This window comes from Drosophila innubila, assembly GCF_004354385.1.
Source record: "Drosophila innubila isolate TH190305 chromosome 3R unlocalized genomic scaffold, UK_Dinn_1.0 2_E_3R, whole genome shotgun sequence".
NCBI lineage: Eukaryota > Metazoa > Arthropoda > Insecta > Diptera > Drosophilidae > Drosophila > Drosophila innubila.
In genome coordinates this window covers 11,443,221-11,469,114 of record NW_022995380.1, presented here as the reverse complement: position 1 = coordinate 11,469,114, position 25,894 = coordinate 11,443,221, and the positions used below count along the sequence as shown (strand labels likewise).

At 40.3% G+C, this 25,894-nt stretch overlaps 9 protein-coding genes across 11 annotated transcripts in view; 5 read left to right on the top strand and 4 right to left on the bottom strand.

The window, feature by feature from the left end:
- The first annotated feature begins 29 nt into the window (after positions 1-29).
- Positions 30-2,142, top strand: LOC117792612 (pickpocket protein 28). Its single transcript, XM_034632817.1, has 5 exons — positions 30-38; positions 101-745; positions 1,220-1,553; positions 1,613-1,849; positions 1,913-2,142. The coding sequence occupies exons 1-5, from the start codon at positions 30-32 to the stop codon at positions 2,023-2,025; spliced, it is 1,338 nt and encodes a 445-aa protein (XP_034488708.1). The 3' UTR covers positions 2,026-2,142.
- Positions 2,143-3,248: 1,106 nt separating this feature from the next.
- Positions 3,249-3,881, top strand: LOC117791352 (general odorant-binding protein 99a). Its single transcript, XM_034631081.1, has 2 exons — positions 3,249-3,338; positions 3,404-3,881. The coding sequence occupies exons 1-2, from the start codon at positions 3,297-3,299 to the stop codon at positions 3,782-3,784; spliced, it is 423 nt and encodes a 140-aa protein (XP_034486972.1). The 5' UTR covers positions 3,249-3,296; the 3' UTR covers positions 3,785-3,881.
- A 50-nt stretch (positions 3,882-3,931) lies between these two features.
- LOC117791919 (pickpocket protein 19) lies at positions 3,932-5,732 on the top strand. Its single transcript, XM_034631854.1, has 5 exons — positions 3,932-4,753; positions 4,812-4,964; positions 5,023-5,158; positions 5,213-5,402; positions 5,467-5,732. The coding sequence occupies exons 1-5, from the start codon at positions 3,932-3,934 to the stop codon at positions 5,729-5,731; spliced, it is 1,566 nt and encodes a 521-aa protein (XP_034487745.1). The 3' UTR covers position 5,732.
- A 521-nt stretch (positions 5,733-6,253) lies between these two features.
- On the bottom strand, positions 6,254-7,470 carry LOC117790245 (mitotic checkpoint protein BUB3). The gene is made up of 2 exons (XM_034629605.1): positions 7,171-7,470; positions 6,254-7,109 (listed from the first exon to the last, which is right to left on the bottom strand). The coding sequence occupies exons 1-2, from the start codon at positions 7,360-7,362 to the stop codon at positions 6,321-6,323; spliced, it is 981 nt and encodes a 326-aa protein (XP_034485496.1). The 5' UTR covers positions 7,363-7,470; the 3' UTR covers positions 6,254-6,320.
- Positions 7,471-8,517: 1,047 nt separating this feature from the next.
- On the bottom strand, positions 8,518-10,257 carry LOC117790492 (lysoplasmalogenase-like protein TMEM86A). The gene is made up of 4 exons (XM_034629950.1): positions 10,060-10,257; positions 9,302-9,471; positions 9,057-9,247; positions 8,518-8,991 (listed from the first exon to the last, which is right to left on the bottom strand). The coding sequence occupies exons 1-4, from the start codon at positions 10,078-10,080 to the stop codon at positions 8,672-8,674; spliced, it is 702 nt and encodes a 233-aa protein (XP_034485841.1). The 5' UTR covers positions 10,081-10,257; the 3' UTR covers positions 8,518-8,671.
- A 1,635-nt stretch (positions 10,258-11,892) lies between these two features.
- LOC117790230 (head-specific guanylate cyclase) lies at positions 11,893-14,254 on the top strand. The gene is made up of 4 exons (XM_034629585.1): positions 11,893-12,145; positions 12,205-12,445; positions 12,500-13,845; positions 13,913-14,254. The coding sequence occupies exons 1-4, from the start codon at positions 11,904-11,906 to the stop codon at positions 14,115-14,117; spliced, it is 2,034 nt and encodes a 677-aa protein (XP_034485476.1). The 5' UTR covers positions 11,893-11,903; the 3' UTR covers positions 14,118-14,254.
- On the bottom strand, positions 14,232-14,851 carry LOC117790231 (general odorant-binding protein 99a). Its single transcript, XM_034629586.1, has 2 exons — positions 14,752-14,851; positions 14,232-14,689 (listed from the first exon to the last, which is right to left on the bottom strand). The coding sequence occupies exons 1-2, from the start codon at positions 14,791-14,793 to the stop codon at positions 14,276-14,278; spliced, it is 456 nt and encodes a 151-aa protein (XP_034485477.1). The 5' UTR covers positions 14,794-14,851; the 3' UTR covers positions 14,232-14,275.
- Positions 14,852-16,378: 1,527 nt separating this feature from the next.
- Positions 16,379-20,207, top strand: LOC117792783 (endoplasmic reticulum mannosyl-oligosaccharide 1,2-alpha-mannosidase). 2 transcript variants are annotated; one of them, XM_034633052.1, is made up of 7 exons: positions 16,379-16,490; positions 16,585-16,961; positions 17,198-17,497; positions 17,800-18,271; positions 18,333-18,673; positions 18,738-18,925; positions 18,982-20,207. In XM_034633052.1, exons 2-7 carry the CDS (start codon positions 16,845-16,847, stop codon positions 19,628-19,630), a joined length of 2,067 nt encoding a protein of 688 aa, XP_034488943.1. In that variant the 5' UTR covers positions 16,379-16,490; positions 16,585-16,844; the 3' UTR covers positions 19,631-20,207. The 2 variants fall into 2 exon arrangements, with proteins under 2 accessions (XP_034488943.1, XP_034488942.1); XM_034633051.1 differs by having other exon boundaries at positions 16,391-16,961.
- A 675-nt stretch (positions 20,208-20,882) lies between these two features.
- Positions 20,883-25,894, bottom strand: part of LOC117792772 (protein split ends) — a 51,405-nt gene continuing 46,393 nt past the window's right edge. For both annotated transcript variants that reach the window (XM_034633034.1, XM_034633033.1), the window contains one exon: positions 20,883-25,851. In XM_034633034.1, the coding sequence (XP_034488925.1) occupies positions 23,230-25,851 (2,622 nt within the window). In that variant the 3' untranslated portion in view covers positions 20,883-23,229. The remainder of the gene's footprint in view (positions 25,852-25,894) is intronic.

Here is a 25,894-nt window from a genome sequence, read left to right as displayed (position 1 = left end):
CTGTCCCGCCCACTAATCAGTTCGTCACAATGAGTGGAGTAATGAAGTTGCCTGATAATGATGATGGCAAACCAAAGAAGCACACCTGCTACTGCCTCAGAGGGTAAGTAGACCTAATTATACACCAATCCTTAGTGCAATCCCTTCTCTTAGTTTAAGCCGCATATTACTAAAGCTAATGGCGGCAGCGTTGACCATCTATGTGTGCATTTTATCCTCGGAGAGATACTTCATGTACTGGGTTCAGACCACAATCGAGCGCACTGATGTCCATGTCTCGGAGATTGCCTTTCCAGCGATTACCATTTGTCCCACACACTTAGCCATCGCAAACTTCAATGGGAGCAACCAGAGACACGTTGAGTTGAATCGCCTGAACAGACTTTTTAACCTGGTGGCTGGCATTCAATGGAATAGTCGAGTAGTCGATCACATCACAGAAGAGGACTTTGAGGAGTTTCACGATTATTTCAATCAATCGCTGTCTGATATTGGTAACATCCTTAACAACAACTACAAATGCGAGGATCTATTTATGCAGTGCACTTGGCGGCGTCGTGAAGTCGATTGTTGCAGCTTTTTCCGACGCTTTAGTTTTGGCATTTCCTGTTACACATTCAACTCGAAGCATGCCACAAATGCTGACCGTACTTGGCCATGGTCTGTGGCTGGATCCGGTTTCAATAGTGGCCTTAACGTTAAGCTCAATCGTTATGTGGGCGAGGTTCAACTTGAGAGTGTAGGGGTAAGTTTTTGATTGAATCTTATCAGACGTCGCAAATGTCGCTCTAATTTTGTTTTCGGTACACTTTATGTAAACTTTTTTGCTTTTCTTCTCGTGTTTTTTGTTGTTCGTCAAATGAATATAAATAAATCTTTAAAAGACCCTTTCCAGAAAGTGTATATTCTTGCCAGCTATTATCATCTACAGATACAATGAATAAATATTTTAATTGCTAATTTTTAAATTCAAGTAAACCATTCTTAACGCTCGCTATGTACATTTTTCGTTTCGAGTATTGCTAAAGTGTTATTATAAGCTGTTCCTGTTTGTGTGTTTTTCTCAACACAAAACCCAAAACAGATAACCCAAGCGCCCCAAAGTAACATTTGATAGCGTGAAAAACCGAACAAATTTTAATTATTTCTGTTTTTAAGATGAGCATTGTTATTTGCATCCCTTGGTAAATACTGATTTGATGAGTTGCTTCTTGTACAGGTAATTGTGCAGGAGCCTAGTCAGTTTCTGGGTACTAGTGTCACATATTCTTCGGATGATCGCATTGTGGTACCACTGCAACCGCTCCGATTCACAGCCGAGGCGGGTGTCAAGGCACGTCCCGTGGAGATGCGTTATTGCTATTTTACGGATGAACTGATGCTGAATGGTCAATCAAGATCAGAATGCATACACGCTTGCCATGTCAACTACATGGCCAAGATGTGCAAATGCCAATACGAGCTTCCCATGGCGATAAATAAGAATTTGGTGATGGAACCACCAACACGCACTTGCTCCGTCCAGGATTTGTCGTGTTTTCGAAAGCACAAAGGTAAAGGTAACTATAGTTTTATCAGGTAATTCAAACTTCTCATCTTTGCTGTTCGACAGTATCATTATTTTCCATGAGCAACATTATCGAAGAGTCTTCGGACAATGTTTTCAATACAACCGACTGTAAATGCTATCCCAACTGCAATCATATACAATATCACGCAGCTATCTATACGGACTATTTGAATGGCGTGAACAACGCTGGCAGCTTCATGGAGGTTGATGTCTTCTTTCAGGAAGAGACTCTATTCTCCTATCGTTCAACTCTGCACATAACTCTGCTCGACTTAATGGGTAGGTTGAATATTCATTAATATTTACTTGTCTCTGATTGCATTCGTTTCTCTGGCTGCATAGTTTCTTATGGCGGCATTGCTGGCTTGATCCTTGGGACATCTGTGATCGGAGGCATCAATGCCATACTGGATCGCATTGCTTGCTGTGACCAACCCTCGCCCCGACATGTTTAATCTGATGCCACGGCTGTGATCTCACGTTCCTTTACATTTACCTGCAATCAAAGCCTGCACAATTGTCTAAAAAAACGGGGCGAAACAGCCATAAATAAATCGAAAATATAAAAAAAACTCTTCAGATTTCCGAATTCAGCTACCTGCCAACGCAATGGAAAATTTCCAAATGATGGGATCGTTGAAAATCCTCACTCTTCCAATTGAAATTGTCTGTTCTGTAGGGTGTACAATGCAGTTCAATGAAACCTGATTTGTACACGTACGTCTACAACCCTGATCCGACCCGAAGATCTCAATTGTACAAACAAAGCCTGATATAGCATGGGCTTATCTCCAGGCTATCAGCGAGCGACCATAGTGCTTTGAATCACATTAATTCACATCACAGAAAAATACACTTGATCGACGTAGACAACTACACTAACGTATACATACATATTCACAGACATATACTCGTGTGTCCATCTATATAGGTGCACACAATTAAGTATGGGTACATTGACTATATGATAATCTTTCTTCTGGTCGGAAAATCGCACATTTCTTAAAAAAATTGCTAGTTACATTGGTGAGTCGTCTGCGTAGATTACAGTTTTACAATAATATAAATAAACAACCCTGAAATAAAATAATTAAATTGATGGAAATTGATTCAAACTGAATATTTTTGGTTCTTATTGCTAGTATATTAAATAAATCATTTATAGTTTATCAGAAAAAAACATTGAACATAATCATTTTTTAAAAACCTTTTATTCCATTCTTTTGAGTACACCAATTTAAGTCAATTCAAATTGTCGAGCAAACACTGTATTAATATATTATCAGAGAAATTTGGTTGGTAATACTAAAATTGAATTATCTCTTTTGTAGAAAATTCGACTTTAGACCTAGTAACTAAAATTCAACTTGATGCTCGGCTCGTTGGGGTTAGTCTCTTGAAATAAGACGACCCAATTATTATGTGTATAGCTGAATTCATTGGAGACTCACATGACAATCGACTATACTTTTGTTAGCTTTCATTAAAGAAGCCGAAAAAAATTGGAGAGTGAGTAAAATGTGCAATCAAAAGAGAAAGAATGAGTAAAGTGTTCGGCTCGAATATTTAATCTTCGTTATGCTGATGCCGATGTATGTAGTATATTTCCATGGGAGAGCAGGTAGAAGAACCCTTAAGAAGGCAGCGATCGGGGCATCCGATTGAGTATAAATAGTGGATGTTGCTGAGGCCTTGAGCACAGTCCCAGTTTGATCGTTCAATCAACATGATGAAGTTCTTCGTTGCCGTTTGCCTGCTCTTCACTTTGGTAAGTAACTGGCACAATTCTTGTTGATTATCCTTTAGTTGAACAATATAATTGTTCGCCCACAGGCCTCAGCCGAGTATGTCGTCAAGACCAAGGAAAATATGTTGAGCTATCGTGAGGAGTGCGTCAAGGAGCTGGGTGTGTCCGCCGATCTCGTCGAGCAGTATCAGAAATGGCAATATCCCAATGATGCCAAGACCCAGTGCTATCTGAAGTGCGTCTTCACCAAGTTCGGTCTCTTCGATGTCGACTCCGGCTTCGATGTGGAGAAAATTCACATTCAACTGTCGCGCGGTGCTGCTGATCACGACGATGAGTTGCACGGCAAGATTGCCGAATGTGTGGACAAGAACGAGCAGGGCTCAAACGCCTGTGAATGGGCTTGGCGTGGTGCCGACTGCCTGCTGAAGAGCCACCTTCAATTGATTAAGCAGAGCCTGGCCTAAACTACTATACTTAAGTTAAATTAGCTTTCATCTAACCATCAATTACATCAATTGTGCCTCGAGTGCATTAATAAAACAATCAATAGTTTTCCACTTAGACGCAGACTTGAATTCAACTAGAAAATATATTTAAGCTCTTCACTTGTAATGTTGCTGTACACCAAGGAGCTGGTCGCTCCGCGGCCAAAGTTCAGGCCGGGATTACTTCGCTTTGATCGTCCTCGCCTGCGAAACAAGTATGGGACGATGTTGCGCAGATCCTTTGCCCATTCAACGATTCACGGCTTACAGAATGCCTTTGAGGAGAATCATCTCTGGGAGCGATTTTTCTGGCTCATCATTGTGCTGCTGGCCACTTTGGGTTTCCTAATCACGTATTCGATATTGGAGAACCGTCACAGGGAGCAGGTGTTGGTTAGTGTGGTGGCAACCACACAGTATCCCGTTTACAGCATTGAGTTCCCGGCAGTTGCCATTTGTCCCTGGAACCATGTCAACTGGTTGCGGGCTTCCACGGCGGCGGAGCGCTTTCTGTCCCCTAAGGCGGATCGATATGTGCGTGAGACCTTCCGCCAGCTACTCATTGGCATGGAGCAGGTCACCTTTGGAAAATTCCAAACGTTGGGAGCTCTATCCAAGCGTAATCTCTCATCGCTGGTGAATTTGAGCCTCACCAAGCTTGCCAGCTATGTGGCCTATCGCTGTGATGAGTTGTTCGTTCCCGATTCCTGCATCTTTGATGAGACATCCTATGATTGCTGCCAACTCTTCGTCGCAGAGCACACTGAGAAAGGTCAGTGTTTGGTCTTCAACTCGATGATCTCGGAGGAGTCTCGCAAGAAGAGGCTAGTCAACGAGTTTTATCCCTATAAGATAAGCAAAGCCGGCGAAGGCTCGGGATTACAGTTTATGCTGAGATTGAACGATTCCTTTTTGAGGAAGGGCACCAAGGTTCCCTTTTCCATGAATGTAAGACATCTTTAGTCCACTTATTATCCGAACTTTCTGTTAAGCAAACAACTTACAGCTAATGATCAAGGGACCACGGCAATGGTCGCAGCCCGTGATCTATCATCTGTATTCGAATACTGAAAACTTCGTCTCCATCGATCCATTGTTAATAGAAACCTCCAAAACCACTATCCAGATGCATCCCTTCAAGCGCCATTGCTATTTTGATGTAAGTGTCAAAAGTTAGTGATCTCTTGATTGATAAATTCTTGATTATTCCAACAAAGGATGAACGTAATCCCTACTATCCGTATGCGAATTCCGAACTGCCCTACAGTCGTTACAACTGCATCGCCTCATGCCTGCAGATGTCTGTTCTAGACCACTGCAAGTGTACAATGCCTCTATTCCTGCCACCCATTGGTAAGTTTTCCCCTGACATTTGCTTCATTCTCACAGTTTCATCTTTTTTTTTAGAGGGAACCCGCGAATGTGGCGTCTTGGACATCCAGTGTCTCTATCGCCACAGGGACGTTTTTGGTTATGTGAAAACAAGGAAACAAGAGAAGTACATCAATGATACGCGTCGGGGTCAGTTGTGCAGGTGTCCAGATAGTTGCATCATGCAGCGGTACAACATGCTGTTGAACGTGCGCCAACTGGATCAGTAATCTCAACATGACAACTCTCAAAAGAGTCTGGACTAATTTATTTTAATCCCTTCTCTTCAGGACGAATACATCACAGTTCCAGAAACGCATCAGGACGGAGGTTTACTATGGACAGCGAGTAATAACCAAGATTGAGACGAAACTTCAATACACTTTCACAGATTGGCTAGCCGGATTTGGTGGTATTCTGGGTCTTTATGTAGGCGCCTCGGCGTTGAGCTTTTTTGAGCTGGCCTATGTGCTTGGCAAGCTACTGTGGAACCTACTTAAAGATGGCTACGCAAAGATAACTTTAAAACTCAACCGTAGCGATAATCAGGTCTAAAACTCTAAATCAGGGAATCAAACCGAAACAAATATAGATTACGGTTTCGGTTCCGGTACATCCCGAAATAACTATTTTGGTGCAAAAGTTGTATTTCATTTTATTCTTTCGGTCTGGTATTATTACCGGTACGTAACGGTACAACAAATCCATTTTGAAGCATTTTAAAATTTTAAGATGTCGTTTTATAAAAAATATGACATCGAAATAAACAGACCTAGGGCAAAAAATATTTTTTAACGAATTTAAAAATATTTGAATGCAGAATGTATTTAAAGGCCAAATCAAGACCAAAATGACATTCCGCTTGAAAATCGGCTCAGTTTTGATCAAGTTATAACATTTTGAAGTTGGATATCTCTTTGACCTAGGAACTTTACCACAACCGTACCGGTGCAAACGTTTCGGTATTCGGTTCTTGACAGAGAATTTTCATTCGGTTACGGTTTCAGTTCCGGTACTAAAAATGAAACGGTTAGTTTCGGTTAACGGTTTTTCGCTGCTCTAAATAGTTTCTTAAACTCGTATATCATTAGTTATTATTTATTATATCCGTTAACTTATGGATAGTAGCTATAAAACTGTTAGTTTATTTCTGCTTTGTTTCCTGGTCTGTTGGGTAACGTATGTAAATAGCAGGATTTGGAACTGAAGCTGGTGGCTCTGTCACTTGATCCAAGTAGGAGCAGCCGATGGCAAGGGCACTGCCATCGGAACTAAAGTTGAGTGATGATATAGATGTGTCATATTCGTGGAACTGGCACAGACGTTTCTTGTTGAAGCCATCCCAAATGTTAACAATACAATCTGATCCGCCGGTGGCAAATGTGTGATAAATGTTGTGGAAGCTAACAGCATTAACCGGATAAATTTGCTCAATATTGTGATCCCTGTTGCGGTGGCATTTAAATGCAAATTTCCGACGCTGCACCTCGGGATCATGATCGAGGTACTCGACGGCCACACGACCCTCAATGGATGACATGACATAGCCCTCCTTATTGGGGAACAGACGAATACAGCGGGTTTGATACTTCAGCGATGATTCTCGCTTCATGATATAGCTATCGGTTTTTCGTAAATCCCAAATGAGAACCTTGCGGTCAGAGGTCGCCACCACAATCTTCTCGTCAATTACAGACATGGAGTAAACCTTGCCGTTGTTCTGTTCGAAGCATCCCACGCAGCGCTTCTCCCGCATGTCCCACAACTTGACATTCTTGTCCCAGCTGCCAGTCAGTATGCCATTCACGTACTCGGCATGTTCCACACAACGAATGGGCTCATCGTGGGCGCCCACCACAGTCTCTGCCTGTGTGTTCACATCGTATAGACGCAGTTGATTGTCCAGACCACCGCTTACCACATGCACAATATCCTGTTGAAAACGCGATTAGAAAGGATAGACCCAATATGTATGATTAAGGGCTAGGACAAACCATAAAGGCACAATCCAAGATGGGGGCATCTTGTACAAATTTTTGGCGCATTGAGTTTGCCGCCACATCGTAAAACCGAAGCGTGCCGTCCCATGATGAAGCTGCCAGATACTGATTTGATTTGGATCCGAATTTCACTGCAGATATGAGGTCCTCAGGTGGGTTATTCAATTTAAACTCTGATGGTCCCATTTTGTCTTATTTTTTCAACTTAAAATATCAACAATTAAATCACAATTGCCGGTCGGTCCGCTTTGCTGTAGCGTTCACTGTTGCCAGCCTAGCTATTTTATAGCTAGATATGGCTATTTTCAGAGTTCGTTTGCTAGAAAAATTTCAAACGTCTATTAGCTGGAAATCTGGCTATTTTATGTATATATTCAGCTAAGTTTTCTATTAATATTTTTGGTAAAACTGTTCAACAGATCAAATTAAGATGCTTTCTAGACAGAAACAGCTATTTTTAACACTGGTGAGAAAAGGCTGCCACACTGCAGAATTTACCGATCTGGCAATGTGAACCATTTTGGGAACATTGTCAAAATTAATAACAAAGAAGCTAGAATATATTAATTTTTTGCAGAATTTTAGTTGAATTTACTCGATTTTTAATATTTTTTTTTAGATTTAAATTTTGTGATTTCTTTCCCCGAGGGGTGACGAACTTCAAGCCTACATTAAAATGTTTACTTTAACTTTATGTAATTTCGAATTTTAAATTATCTTAAAATTTTTAATTAATTACAAAGTTATGGAATTTTGATACTTGCCAACGCAACACACAAAAATAACCAAAATTATGATGGTAACTCTGTTGCGACAGTTGTGCTTTGCTTACATTTTTAAAAACGCACAACTGATTAGATTACATTGAGGAGGCGTAGGGAATGGAAAATGACGAAAGTGTAGGATATTTAGGCATTTAATTCAAGTAGGACGAATATGCAAAGACACATAAAAGTTATTTGCGTATTTTTCAATTTTATTAATAAAAGTTAATAATTTATATAATTTGGGCTGACAAACTGTATCAGTTTTAGCTAATAATCTTGAAATTTTGTCCTGGTTGAAAAACACAAGACGTCTTTGCTTTGTTTTCAAATGAATAACGGCCATTTTAGCTTGTCAGGCGTAAAATGTTTGAGCATAGTCACCCGAGCTAAAAGCTAGCAGTGCTTAAAAACGACAATTTCTTGATCTGGCAACTCTGTGTTATCCATTCTCCGAACAAACCAGCTAAAACGCTGGCTAAATTTCCCTAGATTACAATGTCACAAGCAACTATGTGGTGACATGAACGAATGCTGACTGCTACAAAGCTGAGCTACATTTAAAAATTGAAGGCGGTTTAATTTAAAACTATTTTTAAATTGGCATTTTTATTTTTAACAGACATTAACTATCACAACTAGATGGCATAAACTATTACTCTAATATTTTGGAAGTACTTATTTTGGTGGTTGTAGTTTGGTTATAAATTCTCGATGAGCATTAAATGGAGCTATTTGTTTTTATTGTTGCGCTGTGGCTCTGGTCCGTCGTCCGCGGTGCTCAGCGCAATGGCAAATTGGGCAACATAATATGTAATCATGATTTGCAGCCGTGCTCCGGGCAGTGCAACACTCAAGAACATTGTCACCGCAATTAGCGCATCGGATATGACAAACAAAGTCGCGCCCACTGCACAGAAAATTGTGAGGAAACTCTTAGCATCCACAGCACGTGCCAAAGCGCGCCACAACATGGTGGAAATCAACACACAATAGATGGGCACGCCTATGACCAGTATCTCATCCAGATGCTTGTGCACAAAAACCACAACTGCAATATAAATTTTGATTGAAATAAGTTTTATAAAGAATAAATATATTAATTAATGTACTTACATAGTGCCACCGGCACATAAAGACACACTCCTAGAATCCACTTAGGCGGATGCCAACCAAATGCGCTGATATAGAATATGTGTGCCACCCCAAAGGAGACCATTCCAAAGGGAAACAAATTAACATTGAGCAATGCATCACCACCGCAGGAAAATATTAGGCCAAGAAGAATTAACTGCGAGCGGCGATAACTAAGAAAAGATAATAAATTATTATATAGTTATAATATACTTTATACTTCTTACTGTTTATTGAGCGCAAATCCTTTAATCAAAACATATACCATCAATGCCACTATTGGCAAGCATTTGACCACAGTTGTCCATAGCTCTCCTTGTGGATCTTTCCTCACAAGCGCAAAATAAAGCAGCACACTTAGAAAAAATGGTGCTAATTTCAGACTGTTCGATTTGGCCTTAAAGATTATAGAAGAACACAGTAATAACATGGTATTAGACGATTAGCGTTAATCGATGAACAATGATTGGGGGTCCGAAAATAAAGAAGCGATAAAGTACACCTGTCTTAAAGGTGATTAGATTAATCGGTTAGAGACTCCCACCTCATACATACATATATTAAATTTACATAATATGCTCTTGCATAAAAAACTTTTACTTTTGTATGTAGCATGAGCTTTCGGCAGCTTATCCAGACAGGGCGAGAGGGATAGAGAAATAGAGAATAGAATTATGAGAGAGCGGAGGAGGAGATATAGTAAGCAAGGTCAAGGACAAAAGCTCCACGTTTGTTTTACTTTTTTGCGGTTAGATAAAGCATCTGCTTTGCACATTCACACACGCAAGTACATCCATAGAAACTTATATGTACATATGTATATAAAAAATAAATAAAAACAAATTTAGATGGGATGCGAATGGAAAAGTAATGCAAACAAAGAAAAAAAAAAGCAAAGCAAACGACACGGTATCACATTTCGCATTTGTGTTGTTACAATTCAGAACTGATTCGAATTTAAAAAAAAACAGGCACAAGCACTTACAAACTGCAGTGAATGGTTCATAATTGGCGCTCAGTTGTTTTGTCAAATTTATACGCTGTCACTTGAGTAATTGCAAATGTTAATACAAGCTGGCGTTTCGCACGATGGAGCACTTAAACCCCAATAAATGTACAACCGGCACAGGCAAACACGTTGCGCACTTTTGACCAACGTCAATATACTGAATCAAAACGTATAATTTGCTGGACGTTAGTCAGGCTTCGACTTTGATTGCCATCGCCATCGCCATCCCCATCGCCTTCGCCATTGCCCCCGCTGTCGAGAAGAGAGTACGCGTGAGTGCGAGTGTGAGCGCCGGTAGTCCATGTGCAGCATAAGCAGCATTCTGCCAGATACACAAACAAACTGTCTTTACCTTTCATTTGATGTATGTACCTTTTTTGAGAGCAAGAGCACCGAAAGCACGCCAGCAAAGAAAGCAATAGAGCGCGTGTGAGGATGAGAGACAGAGAGAGAGAGAGAGAGAGAGCAAAATAAATTGCTCACGCAACAGGTTAATTGGTGAAGCAATGCGCTACTCTGAGGGCATATGACCTGCCGTGAGAGCTTTGCAAATAACAAAATCCAATTTTGGAGTAAGTCATGCGCAGCGTCGTTTAAATAAATGTAGCGTGCGCTAACTCTCTCTCTTATTTTTTCTGATAGCAAATTCAAAACAATGCAACAATATCTGCACACTTTCACTGCAATATAAAAGCTTTAAGCTTTTGTCAACTTGTAACAAGCTTTTTTTCTGTGCCGTTTGAGTAAAGCTCATTCCGTTTTAAGTTGTGGCATTTTTCAGGCGTACGAACAACTCTCAGGCTGTTTCAAAACATTTTACTAAATATCAATACATTAATTGTTCACCAATAGAAAATGTTTAAAAATTGTGTATAACTGAGCGAACAACATTGTAATTACACAACCAGGTAAGAGACGAAACAAATACCAAATATACTGTAAGTTCAATGCAAAAATTGTTGGTCAGCATTGCAAAATGTGTATCCATTATTAGGGGGTGTTCCGATTGATTTACAATTTTTTTCAATGCAATTTAGAGAAAAAAAACTTTAAAATTATCATTAATATTTGCAAACAACGTTTAATTTCGATGATGCGCCCTTAAAGTATACAACATTTTGCATAACAAGAGGAAATATGCCATAATTTTTAAAGAAAATATATTTCTTGGTTACAATATGTAAATAAAATTTATACATTACTAGATGTGCATAATTCATACACACATATTTTTTTGTTTTAAAATATATAAGAATTGTGATGTTAATTTGAGTGGTGCACTAAGTACATAAATACAGAGAAAGAAAATGTGTGGTATTAATAAAAACGGACATCTGTAAGAAATTTTGAAAATGTAATGAGTTAGCTGAAAAGTGTATTATGCTAATGGGTTTCTTGTAATGAAAGTAAATGTGAGCCTTGGCAAATGCTGAGTACACACATTTGACCTCCTGGGACAAACTCGAGACAAAGAAAGTGTTGGAGATTTCTGCAGTCACTCGAGAAAGCACACAGCATACTCTCAGAGGCGGGTAATGGCCATGGCCTAATGGGTGGTTCACACACACAAAAATACGATACCATATACATACATATGTATGCATGTGTATGTATGTATACACATGTATGTTCATAAGTGCACGTTGAACTTGAAGAATTTTTTGCATAGCATTCAACGCTGACATCATGAGTAGACAAAGACATTATGACTAAGGTTTCAGTGCTCTACATTTAATAAACTTAATTAACTATGTCTACAATTGAAGTATTGCTTTGGGCCATATCATATTCTCAGCTATCAATTGGCAAACACACGCAACATGGCGTGTCCTTTCTTTCGCCGTTCCGACTCCTTGACGCGTCAGCCATCGGTCATTGTAGAACCAGGAGCTCATTGGAATCTGGAGGATGAGGAGCTGTCATTGTCCGATGATGCATTGACTCTAAAACATCTGCAAATGGCCATACAGCTGCTGACAGCGCCATCGAATGAGGATCTTAATACAGCCGTTACCTCGCTGGTGGCCAAGTATCGTCAGAGTTGGCCCAACATACATAAGCTGTAAGTAGGAAAAGTGTTAGCCATAAAAAGGTAATCGTTGTGAGCTTCGGCATTTGTAGTAAACTGGATCCGAAGATCTTCAAGAGCTGCGCCAATTATGATTATCTAGGTGATATACAAGAACTGCTCCTTAAAATGGACGAGGCCAGCGCCAGTGAGATCCTAGTGCTGTTGGGAGAGGAATTGATCACCTGCTGCTGTACTGGAATTATCGAGCGAGCATTTCGCTGCCTGGGAACCGACTTGCAGGAGTTCCTAGGCTCCCTGGATGGGGTCTACGATGTGCTTAAGTTGCAGGAGGTAAGTAAATTGAGAATACAACTTTCAAATTAAGTTTCATTCAAATTTGTGCAGGCCGATGTGACCGATACGGGATTTGTATGTGCGGGCGATGGAGAACTGATCTTCACATCGGAACGCCCGGTGATTGCATGGCTGTTGCTTGGCTCCCTGAAAGCCCTCACTCGCATGCTCTACAAGGTGGATGTGAATATCAAAATAGAGCCTGTCGAGGGTGATGCGCGTCGGTATCGTTACTTGTTCTCGCTGGTCAAGGACAGTTCCCAGACCCTACAGATGGGTCGCCCGATTGTGGACATCAAACCACATGAGACGGTGCAGCGCAGCAACTCGGCAAATGCCTCGGATCTCCAAATGAACTCCTCCAGTTTCTGCAAGATGTTTCCCTGGCATTTTATTATGAATGAGCAGTTGGAGCTGGTGCAGTTGGGTCGCGGATTTAGCAAGCTCTATAGGCCATATTTGGCGGACTTTGGCTGTCAGGCCAGCACCTACTTTGACTTCAAGCGTCCCAAGGGATTGACCATGAAGTTTCGAGATATTGTGCGACGCACTTACACCCCCTTTTTGATTGGGCTCAACTGCCCACCCGGAGTATCGGATTTCCCTGCCATGGGACTGGAGATTAAAGGACAGATGGTGCATTGCCCGGAGTCCAATTCGCTGCTGTTCATCGGTTCGCCCTTTTTGGATGGCTTAGATGGTCTGACCTGTAATGGACTCTTTATCTCTGACATTCCGTTGCACGATGCGACGCGTGAGGTGATCTTGGTGGGAGAACAGGCTCGTGCTCAAGACGGATTACGTCGTCGCATGGATAAGCTGAAGAGCAGCATTGAGGAGGCCAACTCGGCGGTGACCAAGGAACGAAAGAAGAACGTCAGCCTCTTACATTTGATCTTTCCGGCTGAGATAGCCGAGAAATTGTGGCTAGGCTCCTCAATTGATGCCAAGACCTATCCTGATGTGACCATACTCTTCAGCGATATTGTCGGCTTCACGAGTATTTGCTCCCGAGCAACACCTTTTATGGTCATCAGTATGCTGGAGGGCCTATACAAAGACTTTGATGAGTTCTGTGACTTTTTTGACGTGTACAAGGTGGAGACCATTGGGGACGCATATTGCGTAGCGAGTGGCTTGCATCGTGCCTCCATCTACGATGCCCACAAGGTCGCTTGGATGGCTCTTAAGATGATAAGTGCTTGCTCCAAGCACATTACACATGATGGAGAGCAAATCAAAATGCGAATCGGACTGCATACTGGCACAGTCCTCGCTGGCGTCGTGGGTCGGAAAATGCCCAGGTATTGTCTCTTTGGCCACAACGTGACCATTGCCAACAAGTTTGAGTCCAGCAGCGAGGCTTTGAAGATCAATGTCAGCCCCACAACCAAAAAGTACGCTTTATATATATATTGCTTGATCTGTAACAGAAGTTTACTAACCATAAATTTAACCTTTCAGTTGGCTAACAAAGCATGAGAGATTCGCCTTTGACCTTCAACCACGCGATCCCTCCTTCCTACCAAAGGAGTTTCCCAATTCAGATAGTAATGGCACCTGCTATTTCCTGGAAGGATTTCGCAACCCGGCATTGGACAGCAGCTTGCCGCTGGACGAGCACATTAATGCAGCTATGAAAACCATATCCGACGGCGGCGATGCTTAAGTCTCCTTAAGAATCAGTTGCTCAGTTACCAATTATTCATAGTTCAATGCACATGTAGTCTAATTCTGTGGCCCTCTTGCATAGTCTTCAATAAATAAATTTATCGTCAAAGTGTTGCGTTCTAGCACAAAGCCAAACACCGTATACATTTATTGGTTTTAAGCCTTGGCAGCCCTCTCAGCCTGTCTGGCCTTAATGTAAGACCTAACTCTTTCGCCAATTTTGCTGGACATCATGCACTGGTGACCACGGAAAGCCCACACATCAGCCGGACTCTTCTGGGCGTTGCTGTCCACACAGCCTTGGGCAATTTGAAGGGCCTCCTCCTCGGTCAGATCCATCTTGAACTGCTTTGCCAGACGATCTGCATGGTAGCCTTCATGGGTGCAGAAGATATCCAACTTAACCGCCGAGCACAGAAGATACTCGCGTACCTCGGGCTCATCGGGGAATTCCACTTGCTTTAGCTTGTTGATCTGCTCGGTTCCCAAAGGATGCTCTTTAAGGCACTCGACACGTATCGCCCTAATTTCTTCGGCCGTTTTGGGCACCCATTCTCCATCGGCAAAGACCTGGTTTGAATTAGACGGTCGTAAACACATTTCTTTGAAGCTAAATCAACTTTTTCACTTACCAAAGAACAGAGAGCCAGACACACGATCAGATACTTGAGCATTTTCAATAAGTACTTCAACACGTAGTAAAATATTTAAACTGATCGGCAAACGACTGCGGTTCCTATACTTATAGCTGAATCTAGTAACATAGGATCGACAGCTTGAATTGTGTCAAAAGTTCATCGATAAGCCGAGTAGCTATAAACATAGCATCATACGTATTTCAATTGTACTTATATACATTTGTCATCCCATTAGATGATAATTTTACTGTATGGTTTACATATTGTAAAACTTCTAAGAGCGTCCTATAATGTACTTTGATTTTAAGGCCTCAATATCGTTTTAACAATAGTTTCAATCAAATTCAAATATTTCCTTCTATAGACATAAATATAAAAAAACACAGTATCTAGCCTACAGCATTTACTCTTAGCATTAGATGGAATATCGTTTAATCACAAATTCCGGACTGACCTCGCCCTTGTCATCTTATCAACTCCACAGAACGACAAATAAATACAGACTCTGGTACCCGTCCAGCCAGTGATAGTAGCTAGCATTGTTGATTTCATCAAGAGACAAACAGAAGCGTCATTGGTTATAATCACACTTATTAAATGTTAAATAATACAATACCTTAGTTATGATTACAATTTTTTTATTCCATATTTGGTAAATATTGATTGAAAAATGTAGAAAATATTCACAAATTCTCGAATCGGCTCTGTTATTGGTAAATTCAATCTATCAATAGTTAAAATACATATTTCTTTTATTTATAGACAGATTTTGAAATAGACCACTTAAACATAGCATAATAGATTAATCGATATTACTCTGAGTAAAATAAGATGCAATCGATATTCATCTGCAATTGAAACTCTGTCAGCTGCTTCTGCAAAACACGGCATCCAGCACTGTTGTGCTCGCCTTGCCTCTGTTATCATCTGAGATTCTGTTTTGGCAGCTTGGCAGTTAAGTTTGAACTTAGCTTTCTTTCTGTCACTGTCATTTTTTAGAAATAAACTCTCATTAGCAAAAATTTCTCACATTTAGAAAATACATACGAAAAAATATGTTGATAAATTTGGAAAACAAATTAGAATAACGGATACAAATAAGTTAGCAGCAGTCAACAACAGAGAAATGTAAAAGTTGTGGATGCTATTCGCATGAATGAAGCAGAGGTTGATTCGTACATTCATTTAGTTTAATTATTGAGGTCAGTTGGCGATGAATAGTTCAATAGAACTTAATCGAAACGATTTGATCAACGCGGGTTCCGGTGTAAAAAATGTCCGGCGCACAATTTAAATGTAATCTTATTTTTAGTTCATTTAGCAATAAGTTATCAATAATTCATTAAATTCGATGAATATTTTTAATTCGAAATTCGATGAAATTAAGATGAATGAATAAATAATGGCTGCAAGCTCGTTAGCCCTCGTGGGAAAAGTTAAAAATGTTTAACATTCTAGCTAAAAAATTTAAAAAAATTACCAAGAAGACGATTTGAAAAAAGAAAAATATATGAAATAGTATCTACATCAGATTTCTTGGTCTGGTAGCGTAAAAATAAATGACAACTTTTTTTTTGCCAGGTGGCAACGTCTTTCAAAAACAGTAGTATGTAATTCTTTTTGTTGAACGAACACTGCGGAATTTTTATTTGCGCCTATATTTTATTTGTGGCAAGTGTATTTGATTGTCGAATTTCAGAACCTTTTATTACATAGGAAAGAGGAATTCTTCTGTAAGAACCCCTCATGAAGGAGACAATTAAACTGAAATCATGTTGAAAATGTCTTTCAATTCCAAATAAGAACAACTTATTACTTTGTCTTTAGTTCACTTTGTCGTCGGTTCAACTTTAAATACATTTCGACAGTTAACATGATAAAAAGCAGCAATGTGAGCAAATCATAATTAATGGGGGATTGTATGAGTTGATTCTATGACAGCGAATCGACGTCTAGCTAGCAACCATCGATTTTTACTTCGGTCAAAGCGAATTGCGAATGTGGATGCTTTTGGCTTTGGCACTTGAAAATCGCGCAGTTAATACCAAATTGGAATTGGAGAAAAAGGGCTAATAACTGTCGCGGATATGACAAAGAGCGACCACGTTGCCTTGACGCTCTCCTCGGCCTCCATAGCGGGCATAACAGGTGGCGGTGTCGGTGTCGGCGATGAATGCAATCTCTCCCGCAAGAGCTTGCGACGGGTAAGTGGACAAATTTCTGATGATAATGCTGATGATTACGTTAATAACTTTCTAAGCTTACGTGTATCGAAATTTAGTGTGTATTGGCATTGTATTGTTTATGCTTACTAATGGGGCGTCAAATTTGCATATCAAACACATTTAACAGAGCAACAGTCACAGCTCTTGTTAATATACATATGTAACACACATATACATATTTCTTTACTCATATACTTATATTTGTTTGTTTGCAGTCGTGGAATCAACTCCCTCGTTGTCAACGCAATCTCATTATAATGGGCATCACAGCATTTTGTGTAACGCTCCTACTCTTTCTGCCCGGCGATCAGCTAATAAGTATGAAAGATGTGCACCTTAAGCCTGGCGCGGCTCCATTTCACATGCGACGGGAGAACACACTGCAGAATCCACATCATCATCCAAATCTATCACCGGAAAAGCATGGTAATGATTTACCTGCAGAGATTTCAGCAGCAGTAGCATCGCCAATGACTGAAGACAGGTTCATTAAACAGGAGCCATCGAATGATAAGGTGAGGTCTGGCACCAATTAATTAACTTTTACCTCAACGTAGCCTATCAGCTAGGGGGCCTTATCAGTAAATGAATTTTTGCTTACTCAATGCCACACACACACACCAAAGAACACCCCATTCAGGGGCGCGGCTCAATTAAAAAGTTATTAGGAAGCGCCGGTGCCGCTGATAACGATAACGACAATCATTAGCTATACGATTGGCAGTTTTGATTTATTGACTCTTGGATACTTGAAGCAAAATCGACAAATACTTATAAAGCACATTTACCAATTATATTTTATTTGCTTATTGCCCAGGCTGCTGGTAATGTGGCTTATCCCGAGGGGAACTCTGCGGAAAACGTTGTGAAACTACCGGAAACCGCGGTTGCCGGCAATGAAAATATTAATGGGCCAATTGATATAGTCAACAATGTAGAACAGCCCATTGATCGAGAGTCGTCATTACCTATCGAGGAGCAGTCAGACATGCGTGCCGAGCTAGAAGAGGCTATCCGGCATCCCTTCAATTTGGCGGGAGAAAGCATTGATTTGCATTTGCAGAAGATGCAGACGCAGCTGGCCAAGGCGCAGCACTTCCATGGCGCAACCAATGAACGTCAGACGGCCGTCGTGGCAGCCTTTAAGCACTCCTGGGCTGGTTACAAGAAGTATGCTTGGGGTCATGATAATCTCAAGCCCGTTTCGCAGACTTCACACGAGTGGTTTGGTCTCGGATTGTCAATTGTTGATTCTCTGGACACAATGTACATCATGGGTTTGGAGGATGGTATGTGATAGCTGCATCTATTTATAAACTTCGAAACTGACCACTTTTATAACTTTAATAGAGTTCAATGAAGCGCGAGACTGGGTCAAGGATTCGCTGAGATTCCACACAAGCCGCGATGTGAATCTCTTTGAGGTAACAATACGTGTTCTCGGCGGTCTGCTATCGGCTTACCATTTGAGCGGGGATCAAATGTTCTTGGTCAAAGCGTCCGAGTTGGGCAATCGCTTGTTACCTAGTTTTCTTACACCATCGGGTATACCATATTCGGATGTGAATCTTGGGGAAAGTTCAGCACATTCGCCAAAATGGTCCCCCGACAGTTCGACCAGCGAAGTAACGACCATTCAGTTGGAGTTCCGTGATCTTAGTCGCTCCACAAATGTTCCTATCTACGAAAGTGTAAGTGCTGACTTTCCATTTGGCTTTAATTAACTTTTTAAATATCATAATATCTACCTTTTAGGTTGTAAACAAAGTGAACGAAAAGATTCATGCGCTGGATAAGACTCATGGCCTGGTGCCCATATTTATTAATGCTAATACAGGCACTTTTCGAAATTATGCTACTATTTCTCTAGGAGCACGCGGCGATTCGTATTACGAGTACTTATTGAAGCAGTGGATACAAACAGGTCGCAAAGACAACGACAAGTAAGTAATTAAACTATGTGTGGAGCATTTTTATACTGAACTTATATACTCTACAGTCTCATTTTGGATTATATGCAAGCAATTGATGGTGTTTTAACGCAATTAATGCGTCGCACGCCACGTGAAAATTGGGTTTACATAGGAGAGCTAATAAATGGGCACGATTTTAAGCCAAAAATGGATCATTTAACATGCTATTTGCCTGGTACTTTGTTGCTTGGCCATCAGAATGGCATGCCAGACTCGCATCTATTATTGGCCAGAGATATGATGGACACCTGCTATCAGACCTACATTAAGCAACCGACTCAGCTGGCAGCTGAAATTTCATACTTTGCGCTTAACGAGAAGGACGAGAACGATATCTATGTCAAGCCCAACGACGCGCACAACTTGCTGCGCCCCGAGTTTATCGAGAGTCTTTACTATTTTTATGCACTCACAGGAAACCGGACATATCAGGACATGGGCTGGACCATCTTTCAGGCTTTTGAGAAGCATTCAAAGGTGGCTGCTGGCTATACATCTCTGGGCAATGTAAAGAACACCCTAAACACGCGTATGCGCGATCTCATGGAAAGCTTCTGGATGAGCGAGACTTTAAAATACTTTTACTTATTATTTAGTGACAATCGAAAGGAGATTGATCTAGAGAAATGGGTCTTCAACTCAGAGGGCCATCCGCTGCCAGTGTACCAGCAATAATTGTAATTAGCTAATAACCACTAAGTATAGTTGGTAAACTAGTACTATGTAGGTAATTAGCAGCAATCAATATGGCAGTCTCCCTCTCCGTCTTAGTCCGTAGTGAAGCGCAAATGCCAAATACTATGCCAAGCTTAGAATGCACAAATATTTTAGTGCACTTGGCCTAATGAAGATCTGTATCAACCAATAAACCATGTAATGATGCTGTGTGATTTGTTGAATGATGTATGATTTGTAATATATATTCGTTCTAAGTTAGCTCATTAATATTTATTTATTTACTTATGGATCCAAAAGATATTGTATTCAAAAGATATTGCACTCACACTCTGGTACTGTTACTGCCGCAATGTTTATTGGTAATGATAATTGTAAGCTCACCTAAATCTTAATATTTATCTGGTAGGTACTTAGTACATGTGTATGTAATTACGTAAACACCCATAATATTGTTTAGTAAATTAAACATAAAATCAACTCTTGGTAGAGCGTTTTTTAACAAATCGCATAGAAAATAATAACGAAATTTGTATATGCTTTGCATCAATGATGTGAATAATAAAAGACGCTGATTTAAAATTGTCTGAATTTTCTTTATTCTTATGAATACGTATTTTTCGATTTTTTCTTTTACTTTTTTTTTTGTTTTTTGCGTACGATTTGCACTTGCACCCAACAACACGCTTTAAATTTGATTGCATTTTGTTTTGTTGGTTTTTGTCATATATTTAAAGTTTCTGTTTCAATTCGGTTCCAGGGTATCTATTGTTGTTGTTGTTGTTGCGTTTCGTTTTTTAATACAATAGACGTTGCTTTTATTTACTTAATGTTTATGACGACTATGAATGGATGGGCTTAATAAACTATGAAATATTAAACTTGCTTGATTTCTGTTTTCTTTAAGTTGTTTTACTGTAATTAAAACTCACAATGTTGCATTAAAAATCTTTGTTTTTTGTTTTGTTTTTCATATAAATTACATTTAGACACATTTAGCTGAACAATTTATGTTACGATATTGGGATTCTTTTTATTTTGAATGTTTCACTTCGTCGTTAGGTTTTTTAGTTTTGTTTGGTTTTTGGTAGACAGGGAGGAGTTTCTGTTGAAGCCGATTTGAATAACCGTTTCGTTTTGAATACAAGTTTAAAGGTCAAACAATGCGTATATAAGTTACAAATGATATCATTGAATCAATAATTAATTAAATTTTACTCCTAGCGAGTAATAAGTTCTGTTTGCATTTATTTTCTGTTTATCTTTTCATGTGTTTTATTTGTTGTATCGGCAGCTATATTATTATCGAATGCAATTCACCTTGACTAACTTAATTTATGCTATTACATATAAATCTTTACAATCTTGTGTTTTATTATTTGTCTTTGTATAACAACTAGAAAGTGTTGCGTGTGCACCTCTGTAAGAAATCATACAGACGGAAAGGGGATATGGGAAGGGATGTCAGGGGGGCTAAACCAATTAAACTCGATATAGTTATATATAATACGTACAATTTAATTCCTTCTGAAATTTACTTATCAACTACATATAATGTAGTTCGAATACGTTTCTATTTTAGTCGCACATTTTTCATACATTTCATTTAAGAATGTATATGTTTTAGTAGTTTTTGTTGTTGTTCTTGTTGTTGTGGTGGTATTTTAAGTAGTATTAGTAGTAGTATTTATTGTAATTGGTATGCATTAATACGTGACGGACGACTAAGTATGTATATATGTATAAATGTATATATAACTATTTAAGTCGCACATTTTGTTTATGTGAAATGAGTGAATCTTATGCGCGGCTTCCTAACATTTACAATATTTGGATTAAGTTCGTAGTTGTTGCTTACTATGGATTTATTGGTTTTCAATTGTATTACAAGCTAATCAGACATCGATATTTAAAACGTGGCACAAATCACAAATCAGATTTGTGGCAAGATCAAGATCAAGATACAATGATACGATTCGTTTTCATTTTTTGTTTGTTGTGTTATTACATGTACAATATGTATACATACATACATATGTATATATTTATTTATATAATAATTAATAAATGTTTAAACTAAATTTGCTAAAATTGTGATTTTATTTTTTGAACTGCATTTGGTTTGCTTCGTCGTTTGTCCTTTCTTAAATCTTCCAAGACATTTACTGATTTGACCCGTAGTCGAAGCCAAGTGGACAGACTTGGTTAATAGCTTTCTAATTCAAATTGAGCACGTTAATTATTCGAATTATTAATGCATATATATGTCTATATGTATGTATGTGTGTGCGTGTTAGCTCAGAAGCAGACAGACGTTAAGCGTTTTATAAATAATAGTTTAAATTGCTTAGCTTCAATTTATCAAATTATTTTTTTGTTTTATTATTACATTAATTTATTTTACGTATTTTCGCAAGCTTTTTCTTACACATTTTTACACTAAGAGCAAATCCAATTGTTTTAAAATCTGCGGTTGTTGAAACTGGCGCATGCAATACATACATAAACATGTATATAAGAATGTATTTGTATTTACAATTGCTTATTAATAAATAATTTAATATATATATTTTAATATAAATCGATTTGCTGTGGTTGAATTCTCCCCCCGTATTCATTTCAACAAAATTGGCAACATTGTTACAATTGTTATGCGTAAATATAATTACATATTCCGAATGCTCTCCACGGGATCAGCATTTACTGACGTTTCACTTTTTAAATTCTCAATTAATTACAACCAATCATTATTTCTGTTCCGATTTATAATTTCCTTATGATCTTGCAGGGCGCAATCGATTTTAAAGCTTTAAGATTGAGACTGTATAGTGATTGAATTGTGTCTCTTTCGACAGATATATATCTTCTTTATAGACCGCATAAATCGGACTAATATATTAAACCCTGCAAGGCTATTCAATATTCGGTAGGCCGAAAAACAATTTGTTTTATTTTATTTGCTTTTTTCACATTCACATAGCTAAGATTTAGATTTTATTAAATTGTCTAGGCATTTTTCACTTATTTATTGTAGTTATTTAATTTGTATTACAATAGAATTCATTCAGTGTACTTCTCTAAGAAGCATTTGATGCTATTCGTCGTTTTGTTTTCAATTCTCCGCGTTATAATTGCTTTTGCTATTGACTTTGAAGGTCCATTGCTGTCCCTTAATAATGCTCTCGTCCTTCGATTGTGTGACTATCAATTTATACAAATAATAATCGAGGGATGTTTTTGCTTTTACGAGTAGTTTCTTTTTTAAATATTGTACAAACACATTGGACTAAAAACGAAAACAAGAACTTAAACAATTTATGCTACATTTTAAACTTAGAGACTAAATTAAGAACAAAAATTGTACAGAGCAGGGTGCAAATGTTGGCATCTGTTGCTGAGCAATGTTTCAGCGCCAGGGCACAATAACTAAAGAAAACTTAGGGGACTAACTATACAATGAATGTGTCAATGTTGCCTTTGGCAGAAATTCACAAGGTGGTTGCATTGAACTCCAGTATCAGGCTGTTGGCAACAGTTGCCGTTGCCGCCGGCGGCAGCTCGGTTGCTGTTGCCTGACCAGCTGCTGCTTGGAGTCCAAGTCAAGAGGTCATAATTGACTTGACAGCATCGTCTATGCCAGCTGCCACGCAACTAAAGTCATTCAGCTGTCCATGATGCTGTGTCTGCGACTGCGACAAGCCGTGATGGTGTTGCGAATGATGCTGCAGATGTGATTGCTGCTGACCCATGTGATTCTGCAGCAATTGCTGCTGCTGTTGTTGCTGTTGATGATGGTGATGGTGATGATGATCCAACAGCATGTTGCCACCGGTTTCCGCCACCGCACTGACAACTGCCGCAGCTTCGCCACTAATCAGGCAATCGCCAATGTCATCGCCCATCTGGCGACGCCTGTTGCTCGCCTGCTCCTGCTGGCAACTGGGCAAATTAGCTGCCTGCCGCTGATCGTCGAGGATGCTATCGCCAAGGAATGAGCCCAGCGAGAACTGCAGCGAATCGGCGCTGTTCTGCAGATTGAGTATGCTGTCAATGGCACTTGCCACATGTCGGCTAATGTCATCATCATACTCTCCGGTAACCACAGATGTGCCACCCATATGATTTACATGCAACTGTGCTTGTTGCGGTTGCTGCAGCTGCTGTTGTATGCTATGTTGGTAGTGCTGTTGCTGCTGTTGTTGCTGCTGCTGCTGTTGTTGTTGTTGCTGCTGCTGATGCTGTGGGTCTAGCATATTGGCGAACGCCTGATGATTGGCAAAGTTATGTTGTTGTTGCTGCTGCTGCTGCTGTTGTTGTTGTTGCTGCTGCTGCTGCTGTTGCTCCATTAGCAATTGTGAAAAGCCGGCAGGACCATTCGCTGTTACGCCCACCACGCCATCCACGCCCATGCCATCGTGTAAGGCCAACATATCTGTGTCCAACATTGCATGGGGCGCCACCTGAACATGCTGCTGGGAGGACAAGGGCGAAGACGATGTCGAGGAAGCTGTACACAGACGCTTGCTGCTGCTCTCATCCTCCATGTCGCTGCTAGAGCCCATCAATTGACCGTTCCAATGTCGCTTGCGTGTCTCGCCATTGACCAACAAATTATGTGATTGGCCATCGACGGTGCTCGTGTTGCTGGACATGTAGTCGCTGTAATGGGCTTCCATGCTCTGCATCCAGCGAGGATTGTTGTTGCAGTTGAGCTCAATGTGATGTTGCTGTTGCTGCTGTTGTTGCGATTGCTGCTGTTGTGACTGCTGCTGCTGCTGTTGTTGTTGCTGTTGCTGATGGCCATACGGCTGCTGCTGTTGCTCGCTGTTATAGTTGGAGCCGAATCCTGCATCTGGCGCCCAAATGTTCATTTTGCTTTTGTGATTCTCTGCGGGCGACTTTGAATCGCCAAAGATCTCATCCAGATTGGATTCAATATCGTGCGCATCGCTGCTGTTCTTTACATCCAAATGCACTGGCGACTCACCGAACATGGCCTCCAGTCGCGTCTCCACCGACTTTTGCACATCCGAATCACTGTTGAAGAACTCGTTGATTGCTGGATGATGGTTTGCTTGATCCGCTTGCATTGCCAATGGCTGTTGCCGTTGCTGGCTACAGGATGAATGGCCGATGGGCACATTGTTGTTGCCAACATTGCTGCTGTTGCCGCCAACATCGCCAGCACAACTGCTACTGCTGCTGTTGCTGCTGCTATTGCTGTTGCTCTGATTGCTCTTGTCGATACAGCCATTGGGAAACAGGTCCGACAGATGATTGCCATTGTTTAGCAGACTTCCAGCACTGTTGTTATCATAGAGATGTTGTTGCGACAAGTGTTGCTGGTGCTGTTGCAGTGGTGCATGTTGCTGCTGCGGCTGCAAGGCTTCATTGTTCATCAGATTGAGCTCCTTTTGTAGGCAAAACCAACCATCCTCGTGATCTTCGTTGGCTAGAGAATTGTTCTTAATATGTTGCTGCTGTTGTTGTTGCGTCTGAGGTTGTTGCTGCTGCTGTTGCTGGTGATGTTGCTGTTGTTGGTGATGTGGCCGCTGTTCCTGCAATACGTTGTCCGTATAACAGTTGTCAGCGTTCTTTACCTGCTGCACACTTCCATTTGGCTCCATTTTCTGCTCGACCTTTTTCATGATAAAACTAGGCGTTAGCTCCGACTCGATGTCAAAGTTGTCGTAGTCCTTTTTGATATACTCGACGTTATCCTTGGAGCTGTTTTGCTGTTCCTTCTTAACAGCATCATTCAACGAGCCGTTGTTATTGCTGCCAACATCAGACTGACCAGCATTTCCTAACCAGTCGCCATTCTCCTCTCGCTTGACCAACTGCTGTTGCTGTGAAGCTTGTTGTTGTAGATGCTGCTGTTGCTGATGCGGCTGTTGCTGTTGTTTGTTGTATGCCTTGTTCAAATCAGCACTGTTCTTAAGCAAATCAAATGTATCCACAACAGCAGCTGCTACGTGAGTTGCTTCTGACGCTCTTTCCAATGGTTCCACTTTGATTTCATCCTTCACTTTGGTGTCCAGCGCCGACTCGGTTTCAGTCGCTTCATTGCAGTCCTGCTCCTCCTTAAGTTGCTGCTGCTGCTGTTGCTGTTGTTTTTCTATCAGCTCCTTCTCCGCTGTACGTATATCACTGATCTCGCCCTTCAGGTCATCGATCATCAGCTGCTGCACTTGTAGCAACTCTGACGTGCGATGCTGCAACTGCAACAATAAATTGTAAATTAAAACAAGTTAAAAATAACCT